We start from the raw sequence: 16878 nt of genomic DNA on the forward strand, positions 1-16878 counted from the left end.
CACACTATGCATTCTTCATTCATCAGTCACAGCTGCTCACTGCTGATATGATCATTGTCCATGCTTGCGAGAGCTCTTGAAGACAGGTACTCCAGAGGTTCTGTGCTTGCCTTGGATATAGGCTTCCTTGTCTATGCCCTCCAGGCTCCCATGCCCTTGAGGGCCTGATGTCTGCAAGGCTATTCTGAAAGAACAGGCTACCTACCCAACTACCTGTGGAGCTGCACACTGCCTGCCACTTCAATCTTGAGGAATTTTTTTCTCTGTCCTAATCACTATTTTTGCTTACCTACCATCTTCAGAATCACACCTCTTGTCTCCCTCTCTAGCATATCTCCCTCAATCAATGTTAGCTTTTGAGTGTTAACAGTTCTGAAAATACATTTGCTTTAAACAACTTCAACTTTGGCTTGTATTACAACTCTACGAAGAATGAGGCAACAAAAGGCCAGGAAACTTTCTTAGGTGGTGGTGTAGGTCTAAGGGCAGGGGTAGGCAGGGTTGTGTTTATAGAAAGAAGAAAAAACAAAAAGATTTGTCACATTTAGTATCATTAATACATTTAATAATTTATAATTATGTATATTAGTAAATTACTTATAATTAATAAAAATAAAGAAGGTACTGCTTGTTTGGATACCAATTTTGAGAATAATACAACTGATTGTTAACTTTTAGTCTTAAAATGATATACACTGTTTTTAGAAGATCTTAATCAGCTTAATACTTTTTATAATCAACCTAAATAGGACTGAATTATTACATCGAAATTCTAACTTCCAACTAAATCTTCATTACAATTCTTTTTTTCCCTTCTACTTATCTCCCTTCTATGCTGAGTAATTTTAAGTATGCATACATCTTATTTGTAAATTATCCTAGTTTTTCCTACATTTTACTACATATCAATTAAAATTTTTGATTTAAAAAGTCATGCAATTAAAATAACACATTTCTTAGAGGCACCCCATTCTGCTCTGCAAATATCTTTGTAGGATAAATTGGAAATTGACAAATACATTCACTTAAATTTTGCTTTGTGCTGAAAATGGAGGAAAAATTTAAATTGGCCATTTGCGCATTATTATTAGTAAATCAACCCATGTAAAGTAAAGATGGAAACCAAGGTCATTTCAAAAGTGATTTTCGTTTTTGGTAAGTGGGTCCTACAGCATTATGTCCTCATATTTGTGAGTTATTGCACCCTGGCTAGTATTTTCATTGCTACCTTATGTTTATTTGCTGCAAATGCCTCTCAAAACTGTGTGCATTGGTTATAATGGTAATGAGGAAGATAACTCAAACTAAAATTCAAATCATAATAGCTTTAGGGTTTTAGAGAGATAGTATAAGGTTAACTCATTTTCAGCATGTGCAGGCTTAATTATGCATGGGGTGAAATACAGTAGGCAAGTCTCAGCATAATAATAAATAATGAAACATATAACCTGTACAATATTTAAACTGGCTTTAATATTATTTATCACATTATTCTTTATCATTCATCATTTCTTTTCCAATTCTCTCACCCTACCATTAAGACAGTAATGATTTTATAAGATGTAGATCTGGTATTAAGTTTTGCTTGCTCTACTGTCTCAAATTATTATAACTTCTTTGTTATTACCAGCTTGTTTCTGTTTGTCTTTCACAAGTCTTTGACTCAGTAGTAGTAGCAAATGACAGAGATCTTCAAGGGTCTTAATGCTTGTCAATATAATATTTTTCCACTTGATAGGATGTGTCCCCAGATTCATTACAGAGTTTAATCATTGATCACTGTGCCCACAGTCTAATTGTGATGACAAACTAATTGCAGCTGTTACAGGGATGCCAGTTAAGTAATCCGTGTTTAAGTTGAGTTTCTCAATGGCAGCTTTATTTTATAGGGCCATCTCTGACAAGATTCATTTGGCAGATATTTTTCTAACAAATGTTCGTCCCAGATGCTGCTAGTATTTAAACAGGATATGCCAAGATTTAGATAGAAATATAAAATCCTTTGATATTTTAAAACCTAGAATTCTAAAATAATCCCATAGAAAGAACAGTGGTTCTGCATATGGGAAAGTGCCTTGTACTTGGTAAAATAAGTTAAATTTTCAATATTTACATGTCAAAGAGAACAAGGACTATCTATATATGCAACATTTATTTTTGCTTATCATGGTTGAACAATTGTCAGCATCAGTGCTAACACCCCATATGTGATGTATATATCTTCACTATCTCCCACTCAAGGTTTTTATTGAAGTCTAATTAGCAGTTTCTTGTGTGTGAAATTTTGTAGAACATTTGCTACTCCCAGAAGTCTTGAAGGTCTGAACCAGCAATGAAAACCACTCTGATTTCCTAGATACCATGAAGTAAACCAATTTGATATTTATAAGAAATTATATTCCCCCTTAAGGCTTTTCCTACATTTTAATTTCAAACGAAGGAAATGCAGAAATTTCACTGTTTTATGTAAAATTTATTGCTTGGCATCCCTCCAAATACAAATCCTGTATGAATAATCACAACCCCTTTCGTGTTTATGTGGTTGCTGCTACAATGAACAGGAAAATAAAACAAAAAGAATGAAAATGAATGTTTGGGTTTCATTATATTGTTAAGTCAGTTTTGTACATTGAATTATTTAGTATTTAATAATAAATAATATCTTTAATAAGTTAATAGGTGCTTGATATGAAGAAAATGTTAAGGCATTCATAAGTTAAAGTCAGAAATAGCAAAACGACCAGATGGTTAGTAATCAGATTAAAACAAAACAAATTACAATATTATTTTTAAAAGAACTAAGTGGATTTAAATTACTTCCAAAATACTTTTGTTGATAGGCAACACTTAAGAGAAACAAAGTGTACCAGCACACAGTTAAACTGGCTTTTATTCTTCACTTGAGACTAGTTCTAATTGATCACTGTGCTATTGTATGATTTGATTGTGCTGACAGTTACATGCCACTGTTCCCATAATAACAATTTTTCTTCTTTGTTCAAATGAATTTTCTAATTACACGTGTGATGGGATGTTTTAATTCTTTTCCCTTTTCAAATCCACCTTCCTGTTGCAATGCATGATGGGCAGGCTCAATATTGTGCATGACACCCGCTACAAGTGTTGGTAGGTGCCAGCTTTGTTTCTTGATTATCTTAAACCTATGGTGTACCTCACAGCCCCTCAAAATCCACTGCCAAGTTTAACTTATATCTATTGGGCAAGTCCATTTCCCCTTTACTAACACCTGTCAATTAAATGCCATTTTCTATTTAATTGACATGGACTCACATAAACGTTTTCTTTACACACACGAGTTTCCTTTAGTCACCTTTGGTGGATTTTGATTGGACTATGAGTTCTGGTGTGTAAAAAAAATCTATTTCATGAAAGTAATATACTGTATATTTTTATAATAGTAAATGAGAAAAAAATACTTTCATTCAAACAGATAACTGTATATATGAAGTAAATACTTGTATTTTGACTTAGATTTTGAATGTCTGACTATGAACACTATATAAAATTCTTGTTTTTGACTTAGCATATTAAGCCTGTTTGTGTCAATTTTCTTGATTTGATGGTAACAAGCTTTTTTCCCCCTTTTTTTTCTCTTTCATCCCTCCTCCCCTTCTCTCCTTGGAATGTTGTCCTGCTTTGCGCTGTGATTGCATGTCACTCGCTGGTGATGATGTCCTGTCACATGGCTTATTGCTGTGATAAATACCATGCCCAATTATCTCTTCCATGTTGCCATGGTTTCCATATTGCTACACTCTTCTGTATGTTCGCTTATATGATTTTCCCTCCGAAAGTTCCCATGGTGCACGGTGCTACGCCAGCCACTGTGTCCGCAGCAACAACATCTGCCACAAGTGTTCCCTTCGCTGCAACAGCCACAGCCAACCAGGTTTGCTAATTTACAGCTTTGTTTCTTAAAAAACAACTCTAATAGGGCTCAATCCAACAGCCCTTACGCATGTGGATTTCCCATTGAGGTCAGTGGGAATCGTATGTACGTGAGGGCTGTAGAGGGTGCTTTAATAAGCATGGGGTTTCAAAGATACCTCTTGTTGGCCTACACATTCTATGATGAGCAGCAGAATGCTTTTATGCCATTTATAAGTGCTCCAAAGTTGTCGCAGCTCCATTTCTGAAGCTACTAAAATGATATTTACACAAGCAATTCTCATTGGTTTCAACCAATCTTGCAGGTGTTTTGACCAACCAAAAATAGAGGCCATCTTAAAGTTTTTATTTAAAACATTTGGTATATACAGTTTCTTAGTTATTGCCTAAATGATTAATAGAAAGTAAAATATTTAAATGTATTACATATGCCACAAATGACCACTCTTGTAAATAAGTTTGTTATAAATTCATTATAATCTGAATCATTTAATAAGCAGATTCAAAACAAATTGTTTGTGTATAGCATTTCTAAGCTTTTATTCTCAATGCTTTCAGTGAAAGAAAAATCCTAAATGCTCTTATTTTTATAATTACCCTGCATAAATGTTGGAGATTTATGAATGAAAAGAAAAGAAATTAAGTATGGCAAATTGACAATCATTCTGTATTCCATGCAAGTTTATAGAGTAACAATTATGCAGGGTACTTTCAAGTGAAAGGGATTTGTTCCATAAATTTAAATTTTATGATATACAATAACTATTTTAAAATAAATGATGATTTAAAATATTTTAAAATTTAAAAATTGACATTTATTCACCCGGCATTTTCTGATTCTACTTAAAAATATTTTCTAGAAAATACTGGTTGATTTCAAGTTTCATTTATATAAAATAGATTTGGGCTTCAATAGAGTTGACAGTGTATGAAAAAAAATAGAGCCAAGCCACATTTCAGATAATCCACAGGTGAAGGTTAAATGTAGTCAAATGAGTCTCAAAAGAATTAGTATCAGATGAGAATCAACATGTTCCACCTTGGAAAGGGAAGACCAATTAAGACATCGATTTGTTGTTCTTACTGTGAGGAGTAGCCACCCTTGTTCTAAAATACATCACGTACTGTTGATGAAGAACATTCAGCTATTAGTACAACCATTCAAAACTTTCAAAATCAGAATACAAAAATGAATTTAATGTTTCAGTCAAGCTTTAAACATTTCTTGGCAAAGAATCATTAATTTTTCAGAAGCTTGTCAAAATAGCCCTGGGTTTATGTGAACACATCAGACTCATTTACAAGAATGCTAGATGGTGCATATGTGGCATGTTAATAAGTAATCTTTGGTAGAACTATCGCGATGGATTCAATACAATCCATCTGTGGTGCAAATCAGTGATAAAGAACTCTCATGCGTGTACCATGTATGACCGTAGAATTGCTGGTGTAAGCAGAACTATAGCAGAGCAAATTTCAACATGCCCTTGGCCACCTGGGTTGTAGGGGACACTTTACTTTTTGCATTGTGCTGTGACCATTTCATGCATAATCTTGGGTCTTCATACTATTTGACAACCAAAAGAAAGAAAAGGGAATGGATATATATATACACACATATATTATATCTACATATACATACATATGTATATGCCTACAGTACATTAGCAATGCTGGAAATAGCTGATGCCACAAAATGCAGCCTGCATGCATGCAGAAGTTTATAGCTGGCCCTTCATCTGCATCGATTGGTGTTGAAGGTCCTTGGTATGTTTCGACAGCCCCATCCTTGATGCTTCTACACTGTTGGGTGCAACATCCTGTCCTGCAGCAGCAGGAAAAATGGTATGAGAAGCTTCATTATGCTTGGAGCACATTTTCGTGCCATTTGCCAATGCTGTAAAATTGTGTAAAAATGTCAGCTGAGAACTGGAAATAAAACAGGGACATATTAATATACACGCCAGACTGTGGATTTTAGTATGTTGAATTAGCCTAAGATGTCTAAATTGAAAAAACAGCAACAGAATGCCTTTGTGTATGTGATTTTATTATTCTCCCAACAACATTGCTGAAATGGGATTAGTATCGTTTTATAGAAGAAACGTAAGCATAGAGTAATGAGTTGCTTTGCTCAGGGTCACACAGCCAGTAAATGGATCTCTAGGGGTAGAACCCGTGTCTTCAGTCCTCTGACAGTCTCAATCTATTGTGCTGCCTCTCTCAGGTTAGCAGCCATTAATTTCGGGTTGAAAAATCAAGCTACAAATTTGAAGTTCTAACTTTGGGAACTATTGAAATAAGTCAACTCTATATTGGTTTCTTACTGTATTTTCTCTCAAGTTCTCTAATTCTCTTGCCCATTTAAAATACAATAAAAGGTGCCATCAGGATTCAGAAATATGTTCTGAAGTAAACTTAGGCTCTTACCTAGTTCTTTGAATTACTGCTTTATAATTCTTACCTGGTATTTTTAATTTGGAAAAAAAAAGTTAGACACCCTAATTTGAACGAAAATGTCAGAAATTTGGTTGCACAAAAATAGGCAAGACATTTCCTTATCTGATTTCTGAATGATTACTAAGTAACTGAAACCACGGGGGCGGGGGTGTGTGTGTGTGTGTAGGCCAACAAAAAGGGCTTCTTTCAATACTGCTCTGCATGAATTTTTGATAGTTTTACTTATCTTATTTCCTAAAAGCTGGTAACATTTACAGAATAGTATTTAACATGAAGATTTTAAAGTTAGTTGCTACTATGGCATTTAAGTTTACATTAACTTACTGTTATGTTGACCAGATAAGGACTATCACCTCACAGCTGAATTTCACTTTTCTTTAAAAATTTAATATTAAAATGTTTTCATCTCTTGATTGTTGGCTTGCTTGCATGGATCATTCATTAAATAATTTTTTATTTGCTAGATACCCATAATATCTGCCGAACATCTGACTAGCCACAAGTATGTTACCCAGATGTAGAATTTTCATCACTAAACAGTAAGTTCATTATGTAATATATAGTAGCATATTTGTGCTGGGTTTTTTTAAGATAGCAATCGTATAGTGCACTTAAAATTTTGCAAAATCTCTGAGAAAATATTTATATACAGGTCACATTTTTATCTTAAATGGGTTGTGAGGAATTTTATCAGACATTTATAACAAATACGTTAATATCACTTAAATATACAAAGTATCAAGAGAAAATACATTTTTAAAATTTCTGATTAGAAATAAACACAAACATAAAACATATGACCAAAAAGTAGTTAGAAGGTATAGATCAAGGGTTGGCAAACTTTCTTACAGGGTCAGACAGTAAGTATTTTTGCTGTGTGGGCCGTATGGTTTCTGTTGCAGCTACTCTCCTCTGCCATTGTATCATGAAAGCAGCCAGAGACCACATGTAAAAAATGGGTGTGGCTGTGTTCCAGTAAAACTTTATTTACAGAAACAGGCAGTACATCACATTTGGCCCACAGGCAGTATTTTGGCTGACCCCTGGTGTAGATTATCACTTATTATTTTTTTTTTCTTATTCTTTGGCTAAACCTTAAATGGGACCATGTACTCACTTCATCCCATGCACCACCATACACAGGGGCATTCGAATATAATGAGTTTGGCTAAGCGTGGTGGCTCACACTTGTAATCCAAGCACTTTGGGAGACTAAGGTGGGTGGATTGCTCGAGCCCAGGAATTTGAGACTAGCCTGGGCAACATGGTCAAACCCTGTCCTACAAAAAATATAAAACAATCAGCTGCGTATGGTGGCACACTCCTGTAGTTCCAGCTACTCAGGAGGCTCAGGTGGGAGGAGCACTTGAGGCCCAGGAGGTTGAGGCTACAATGAGCCACAGTTGTGCCACTGCACTCCAACCTGGGCAACAGAGCAAGACCTGTCTCAAAAAAAAAAAAAAAGTAGTGAGTCTCACTTTAAATAAATATATACACATAATCACATATATGTGTACACACAAATCTACATATTCAAATGAATCTTAGGTACTTTAAAGTAGTTACCTCAGAGGATCATATAATTCTGAAAATGTTGCCATTGCAACGTTTTTAAAATGGTTTGAAAGTGTTGTATTTAGTCTTTAAAATGTCTTGTATTTTGTCTTTAAGAACACTGTCTTAAATAATTACAAAGGTGCCCATTTTTCATCCATAGGAATATGTTTTGTCCAGTATGCGTGCATTCAAGTTATAACATGTGCTCAGATGCTTGTTAATTACTTATTTTTATATTTAGAAAGAGACAGTATGCTTAAAACTGAAATTGGTTAAGATGGGTAACCATTCTTTGTTGCTTCCTTTTTTTATCTGTGTATTAACATATTTACAAATGAGTTTTTGGTGCTACATTGTGTTAGTTACCATGGCAAGGAGATAAAGATAAATAGACAATAAGATAAAGATGTAAGGAATTTCAGGATAATATATTAAAATAAGAGAGGTTTGAAGAAATTTCTCTTAGAGCAAAGATGAAGAGCAGCTATTCCCAACAGGATCCATAAACAAATGAATTTGGACAATGAGGGTGTTGTTCTAAGGACAGTGGAGGTGTAAAGGCCTTGTAAAAGAAGGACAGTGTGCCAAGTCAGGAAACCATGGTGGCTGAGAACCAACTCAGAAACTCTTGTGATGTTAATCTCTGTAGCAAAGCTGGACAAAGTCAAAGCCCATGCAAGAAAGGAGGATAGGCAGAATTCAGTAGCCATTTAAGAAAGAAATGATAGGCTCAATCGGAAAAGTACTGCCAAAGACTTGCTGCAGTATTAAAATTGATTTTGTCTATTTCATAAGTTTTCTCAAAGCAGTTCTGATAAAAAGGTTCAGATTCTGAACAATAGCCACATTTTTAGAAGCAGCAGCATTACTTTGTAGTGTTGTTGGTTTAGAAGAAGAGTTTGTTTGACATGCCAAAGCAATCTGTTTCAAGCTCTTATAGTCAATTAGGTGTGTTTGGTATGTATATATTTAACTGTATTCTATTTCTTAGCAATAATCTAGGTTGAAAAAAAAATTCTAAAAATAATTAGCAAACCAGTAGATTTGTCTTTGAAGCTTAAGCATTTAATGTTCTGTTCATTTAACAAATGGTTGCTCATCTTCATGAGGAGTTGCAACATTTAAACTGATTTTTGAGTTACTAGATTGTGATTTCTTTCATTTTCAAGGTTGTATTGTGAAGCATACTTTTAATATATGTAAAGATTCCCTGCTGAGAACAAATTTCTTGTAAAAACTGGAACTGTTAATCCACAAGTACATTGTAGTATCTATTACAACTTAATTCATGAGTAATAATTCTGTAATTCAAAAAGAATGATTTTTATTTTCTTAGTTTTAGGAGAAAAAAGTTCAACAAACTGAATTATCCAAAGCCATCACTTAAAGTATCATTCTTTTTTTTTCTAAACCTGCATTATGCTAATCAAGCACCCAAATAGAATAAATCTTGTTTAATAGAACATATGACATGAATTTTAATTTTGTAGACCAGACCTTTACTCTTGAAACCTTATTAAACTGCAGAAAAGAAGTAAGTTTAAATTTTGCCCTACAACAATTGTGCTAAAAAAGAACTGTGTATATTATGCCCCTTGATTCTGCAAATGTATTTTATACTTTTAGTTTAGGATTAGTAAATTTTTTAGCACATTCTACAGTCTTATTAAATTGTACACATTATTTCTTTCGTATAGAGATGATAAACAGATTTTGTTCTGTCTACTCTTGTGAAATGGTTTTTGTTTTTATATGAAGATATAATAACTTGTGAATATACTGCTTAATCAAAAAGAAAATTTTCATATTAAATGTATATTAGAAACTGCTTTTAGATACTATCTGTTCTAACAAAGATTCTCTCTTTTTCCCTTGTAGATCATGCTAAAGAGGAAAGGACAGTGTGCTTGGTTAGAGTAAAGGATGAGGTCATTAGCCATATTGTATATATCGTCAAGCAACACACACAAAAGTTCCTCAGCCACAAGACATCCACATATTGCATGTTAACCAGAAGAAAAGACAACATGGAAATCCACTGCACACTGTTGCCTATACACTTTGTACATTTAATTGATATTTGTGCTGAGGTGATATTCCTGTCTAAAAGAACAACATTGTCTTTCTTTTCTAGCACAGAGTTATGCATTCAAAGATGCATACCTAATTAGTTTCCTATATATTCATGCCATCTTGAAAAGACAGACTATGGTGTAACCATGATTCTATTATGTATTGGTACGTCTGTAGACCAAGATATAATTTTTTTTAAATAAGTTTATTTCTTTCAAGGTTTACAAATAACAAAGGTGCACCTTGTATTTAAAATTGCCATTATAGATGAGAGCGTGCATGCACAGTCATTTTTGTTTAAGAGTAATATTTTTAATGTAATAGATTGTAAGACGTGGTGAGGGAGGGATCTGACAGAGATGAATGTGCCAAGCAAAACCACAACTGTGTATATTTTAAAGCACATCATGGCTTTAAGTACCATGTTGTTAAGGATTCTCATGAAGTGCCATAGACTGTACATCAAATTAGAGTATTATTTCTTCAGTGTTATTGTTTTCAGAGCCACATTTTGTTGCATATTAGCTAGTACTAATCAGTCAAAGGGCACCATTCTTTTTTTTTTCTTTTTTTTTTCTTTTTTTTTTTTTTTTTTGAAACCAAAGCTGTCTCAGAAATGGCCAGTTTAACTTTACAGTAACAATAGACAGCACAACACAAACTCTCTCAATACAGATAAACTCACACATACTGGAGATATATATAATAGATATATGTAAAATTATTTTAATGCATTGTAGTGTAATATTTATGCATACTATACTGTATAACATGTTATTCAAAAGGGATTGCCATTTCTGAGACACAATAACAAAAAATGTTTGAGGAAATTATTTTGCTTCTATTTATAGCCTCTGTCAAAAGTCAAAAGACTATAAATGCTTTGCAAAAATGGTTTCACGTTTGCTTAAATGCTTCATCACAGTCACATTCAAAATAGTGACTCTAAACAAAGAAGAAAGCAGCACTGTCATCAGATGCATGATAAACCAAAATATGAAAATGGGAAATGTTTAATTAACCTAGTAATTGGGTGGGTTAAGTACATGGGTGAATTTTATATGTGATTTTTGTTTTGTTTTGTTTTTTTCAGATTAACTGCTTATAGCCTTAGAAAGCCTTTTACAAAATTAAAAAAAAATAGATGTGCATTCAGTTTTTAAGAATGGAATCATCCAAAGGAATTCCTTTTTTTGAGGTTTGGATGTCGCAGCTAGTAAAGGATATTTTTGCTCTGTTCGGCAGTTCTAAAAATTGCTGAAGTAGGGGCCAGGTCACTGGTAGTTATAGTATGGAATGGGAGAAGTGAAAGTTCAGTTATAGAACTTTCCATACTTCCAAGTTTACTGCAAGTTTTTATGCTTGAGAGAGATGCTTTCTAATATAAGACTGATGTGTTGATTTTACTGATTGTACTGTACATCTATTAAAGCCTTAGATTATTACATTACGGGTTGGAACCCATACCAATGTAATTTCAATCGTGTTAAGAAAGTAATGGTGACTTCACATGTTATTGTAGTTAGTTACATTATAGAATATTACTTATTTTTCTTGTTAAAATGTAGTTTTTCATTTCCTACATTTATTAGATTTTCATTTTCTATTAACAATTGAATACCATTTCAGTTTATAGACTATTGTTTTATTAGATTTTACCGATGAATTTTTCAAAATACAAAAAAAAAGTAGTTTTTCCTTCATAACATACTCAGTTTTGAATTACATGTAGTGTCATATGAATATTCGTATTGTTAACTAAATGATTTATATTTTACTGATTTAATATTACAGTGTAAGAATGTCAGTCATTGTTAGTTCTTGTCTAGTTTTCATTAAAAGAACAAAGATCTTTTATATGGATATCTTATAAATATATAATCATTGCTAAGTAAGAAGTTAAGTTGTTGCTATCGCAACAATCCTGGCAGACAATTGAGTAATATTTTGATGATTTATTTTGTTTGTAATTAGTTATTATAAGAAGATCTAGATCCTAGATATTAGAATAAAATTTATTTTCTACTGTATCCATTTCAAATGTTAAAATATTGTTTAATATTTTTGAAATCCCTGAATATCAGGCCTTGTTATAAATAAGCTGCATAATCAATAAAGAACAAGGGACTTTTTGTTGATAATCCAAATACTCAAAGTTTACGTAATGAAAATTATAGCGTGTGTGCAAACTCTTGAGGGTTGATTATGCTGCAATTTAGCATGTTGGAACGTCTAGAGAGAAGGTTGACTTTTTGCACTTCTGTATATAGTCAAAAGAGAGAAACCTGTATAATAGTAAGATCTTATTTTGAATAAAAACGTCTATAATTACAAGGAGTTTTGTTAAGGCTAATACAATGACAGACTGAGCAAAATTGCTTGCAAAAGTGGCACAGAGTTAGCACTCCATACCCCTTCAAACATGTTGCTTTGCTTTCTTGTGGACAGCTTGTAGTTTGCCAGGATTTTTTCAGCTGGAAAGATACGCCATCCTTTCAAACCCTCATGACTGACAAAAACTCCATGGGGCCAAATCTGCCTGAAGATCATTACCAAAAATAGCAGGTACTTCTACCATTAAGGTGAAATCATGGATCAGATATTCCTTACATTTTTCAAAACTACTGCATGTTTAAAACTTCAACAAAAAAAAGAGAGAACTATACTAAGAACATATATTATTCAGATCAGTTTCTGCCAATTTCAGTGGTTTATTGTTCACAAAAAAATCTTCAAAACGAGTATTGACTTTCACAAAATTTAAATCATAAACAGGCAAACCAAACAGCACACTGTAGCTATAGTTGTTATGTGATTGTTTTTTAATTGCTGTAGGATCCTGTTCTTTCAGCAGGTGAAAAATAAAACGCAGTTCAAATTTCACGGTTTTAATTTTCAACTCAGAAGCACTCAAAAATGCAAAATGTGATAATGGGCACTTGTTAAAAGAATTAGTGTATCCAGCCTTCACTCCAGCTGGTTAATAATGTTGCACTTATCAGCAACCCTACCACTTTCATCTGCTGAAAGGACAAATGTGCTTGGTTTTACTATTATGTAATCACAACTTACTTTCTGCTTGTAGTTGCTTAAAATTATGTATTTTGTCTTGGGCTGCAATTTGTTTTATGCTTATTTTATTATTACTGCGGTAGTTGACTTTGCTGTATGGAAAAATAAAGTGAAATTGCCCTAATAAAACTTCTCTTTCTTAAGTATATTTGTGTATCTGAGATTGAATACTAAATTATTTTTGCGAGTTTCATGTATTCATGCATATGTATCTTTACAAACATATTGATGTACAAGTTTGTTACCTGGTTTTAACTGATTGCAACTGCAAGGAAGGCATTTGTTGTCTTTCTCACTAATTATCCTTTGATAATGAGAGAAAGAATCTAAATCAGGATATATTGCCATCCTGTGCCCAATGTTTTCTGAAATTCTTGCCTTTCCCTGTCTGACACTTTAAGTGCCGACTGAAATAGTTTTAAGTGTCGGGGTGAAAAACGGTAAGAAAAAAAGTTATAGATCATGATCTTTTATTAAAGAAATGTTATTTGCCTGACTGCTGCGTCTGCTGACTAGGACTGGAAATCAGGCAGTCCAAGAGAGATGATGGCACTGTATTCAGAGGGATAAAAGGATGTATGCATATGCACTATGAGCCAGGCCATGATATTACTTCTGAGGTGTGTGTATGTGTGTGAATTTCTTAAATGGTGGATTAAAAATTTTGTTGAAGTGGGTCCTGGCATCACATATAAGCTTTGCAATTTCTACAGATAGCCAGTGAATGCCAAAGTTTCAATATGAAGAACATGCACATTGTATCATGTAGTTCTGCTTTATGCTGACTGGCACTTGGTATTTGGTCAAGGGTTACAAATGCTCATTTGTAGGCTGATGCCTTTTTTTCTAAAATGTATTGTAATAAAAATAGGTGTATTAGTCATAATCAATACAGTTCTGTTACTGGTCGAGTTCTAAAGGACAATTCTGTTATTTTCAGTAGGTCCAACTGTTCTGGGTGCCGCTTGTCTAAAAGAATGGCTGCCCTGAAGATGATAGTCTGAAGCAGGAGTTCACAGCCTTTTTTGAGTAATATCAAGACATCTGGCTCTTCCTGTTTAGTGATATTTTGGAAATCTTTTCATTGAAAAAAATTCAGTAACTAAAAGTTCTTGTAATTTTTGCGGTACTTTAAATGAAACTATTTTGTTAATCACAACAGCATATACATGCATCTGAAAAATTATTTTCAGAAGAGTTATTATTACAATGCCCACTAGGGGTCCTCAGCTCACAGAATGGGACTCTGTTAGAAGTCATTCGTTTTTCATTTGGAGAACAAAATCATTTGCTAGAGCTATTACTCCATCACATACCCTTGGTGCTCATGGGATTTAAAGTTGGGAATGACACTAAAGGTGAGTGACATAGCAATCTGTTATTTCACTGAGACATACTTTTGAATACCAGCTGCTTTCTTACAGGGACTAGTCACTAAAGCACTGGGGAGATATTGCAGTGGTTGAAGAAGGGCTCAAAAACCAGAACACGTGGAATCATGTGTCAGCTGTTTGACCTTGGCAAATTACTTCTCTGTGACTCAGTTTCCACTTTATAAGTACAAGAATATCAATACTGCACCATTGTTGAGTGGTTTCCAGACTTTGCTGCAAACTGGAATTATCGGGGGGATCTTTTAAAAGTATTGATACTTTTAAAATAAAACTCAATAAAAGTATCAATACTTTTATACAATCCCCCAGATGACTGGTTCCTACTAGCAGACATTCTGGTTTAATGACTGGAGGAAAGAACTGGGCTAATACATAAAAAGAGCTTAGAAAGGTGCTTGGTTTATAGCAAGTAATTGATACATGTTAACTATGATTGCTATTTATCCATTTTAAAAATCACTCCACTTATTCAACTTTTTCCTAGTTCTCGGATTACACATCCCTTTCAAAGTAGCCAGGTACACACTATCTCTATTCATTTATATTATCTGTAGTTTTATCTTTCCTGTTTAGCAATGAAACTATCTTCTAATCTACCACCGCCGCAAATCCTGCTGTTACTTCATGTGTAGTATTTCAAACCCAGAATCAAGTACTTTTTTATTAACTCTGAAAATTTTGTATAGTTCTTATTTCAATTTGATATGGTCAATCTGAAAATTTTGTATAGTTCTTACTTCAGTTTGATATGGTCACAGACACCACCTAGCCCATTTAGACCCAATATGAAAGTAACCATTTAGGAATATCTAAGCTTAACTCTAAATCCCCCTTCAAATATTTTAACTGTGTTGAAGGTCAAATAATAGAATGAAGGTACCATTAAATAATGTATTTTAAATATTTGTATTATATTTATCAAAATAATACCTCGTAACATTTCAGTGACACTACTATATTTCTATAACATGTTACATCATAGGTTTTTGAATGCTTAAATTAGTACTACCTCAACATATATTAGAATCTAGTTATATACTGTATATGATGCTATACCAGGATCAATGGCAAGAACCTTACAGTGTAATGACTAAAACGAAATATGCAGAGTATGTAATTCCATCTGTATAGACACTGATGTAGTATTTCTCTCCTCCCTCACTAGTCCGAATCTCTATACCACAAAATAATTTAGAATAAAATTAAAACTACATTCTCTTCTGGAATACAATGATAGGACTACCCTACTTAATGTCTAACTCACTTTATCCTTAAAAATTAACTTGAATATTGAAAAATATTTTTGAATAAACATGTTCATTGCAGCATTTTTATAATGACAAAATCCTGGTCTCAATACTTAGGAAATGTTTCAATAATTAGGAAATAATTAAGTGAAGTATCATAAAGTGTTATATATTTACAAAGCATTTTTTCAAAAATGATTTAATCACACAGGAAAGTAACTTTAGTGGTAAGATAATAGACTGCCTGGCTTTTCAGAGATTTCTAGTTTAGTAAATATTCACTGTTTTTTAAATTTATTTATTTTTTTAAAACTTCGAATTATTCACATTTTTTCTTAGACCATTTCCCTATTTAGGCGAGTCAGTTTGTCATCTTCAGAATATTAAAACGTCCTACAAAACTTCCATTTACCTATCACTGTTAGTTGAAAAATTACAGAAAACATCTTGCCAAATCAGTAAAATATGTATGCCGTTTTAGTAAAATATGTATGCTGTTTTAGTGAAAAATAGTAAAAGGATATGAATAAAACTCCTTTTTTTTTTAATTTTTTTTGTTTTTTGTTTTTGTTTTTGTTTTTGTTTTGAGACAGGGTCTTGCTGTATTGTGCAGGCTGGAGTGCAGTGGCATAAACATGGCTAACTGCAGTCTCAACCTTCTGGGCTTAAGCAATCCTCCCAGCTCAGCCTCCCAAGTAGCTGGGACTACAGGCATGCACCACCACACCTGGCTAATTTTTTAATTTTTTTTGTAGAGATGGGGGTCTTCCTATTTCCCCAGGTGGGTCTTGAACTCCTGGGCTCAAGCAATCCACCTTGGCCTCTCAATTTAATTTAATCAATTAAATCATCTTTTCGTTTTAGGATTATCTCATCACCTGCCCAACTCTAAAAGATACTGAGTCACCAGAATTGGTTAATATCTATTATAATTTTATCAAAAAAAGATAACTGTGTGCAAAATACTTTAAGAGGATTTGCTAACAGGGTAACTATAATAATGTAGGAGATGAGAGCAAGGTGTGCTCCAAGAAGGTGACATTTGAGCAGAGACCTTGTTAAAGGTGGCATAACATTACCTCGGTGGCATACACTCTCCAGTCATCTTTGCTGTTGGATACTGACTCATCCTTCTTGCCAAATTAAATGCTACTGCATCCAGAAGT

The 16878-nt window shown here is 33.4% G+C and overlaps 1 protein-coding gene across 50 annotated transcripts in view; it reads left to right on the top strand.

Moving 5' to 3' along the window:
* Positions 1–13217, top strand: part of MBNL1 (muscleblind like splicing regulator 1) — a 222733-nt gene extending 209516 nt beyond the window's left edge. For 21 of the 50 annotated variants that reach the window (XM_015131818.3, XM_015131830.3, XM_077991591.1 and 18 more), the window contains 4 exons: positions 3091–3126; positions 3816–3910; positions 6834–6908; positions 9805–13217. In XM_015131818.3, coding sequence (XP_014987304.1) covers positions 3091–3126; positions 3816–3910; positions 6834–6890 — 188 coding nt within the window. In that variant the 3' untranslated portion in view covers positions 6891–6908; positions 9805–13217. Of the gene's footprint in view, positions 1–3090; positions 3127–3815; positions 3911–5690; positions 5755–6833; positions 6909–9804 lie in introns of all 50 variants that reach the window. The other 29 variants (XM_077991580.1, XM_077991585.1, XM_077991601.1 and 26 more) reach the window with 5 other exon arrangements.
* Positions 13218–16878: the final 3661 nt, after the last annotated feature.

This window comes from Macaca mulatta, chromosome 2 (assembly GCF_049350105.2).
Source record: "Macaca mulatta isolate MMU2019108-1 chromosome 2, T2T-MMU8v2.0, whole genome shotgun sequence".
Lineage (NCBI taxonomy): Eukaryota > Metazoa > Chordata > Mammalia > Primates > Cercopithecidae > Macaca > Macaca mulatta.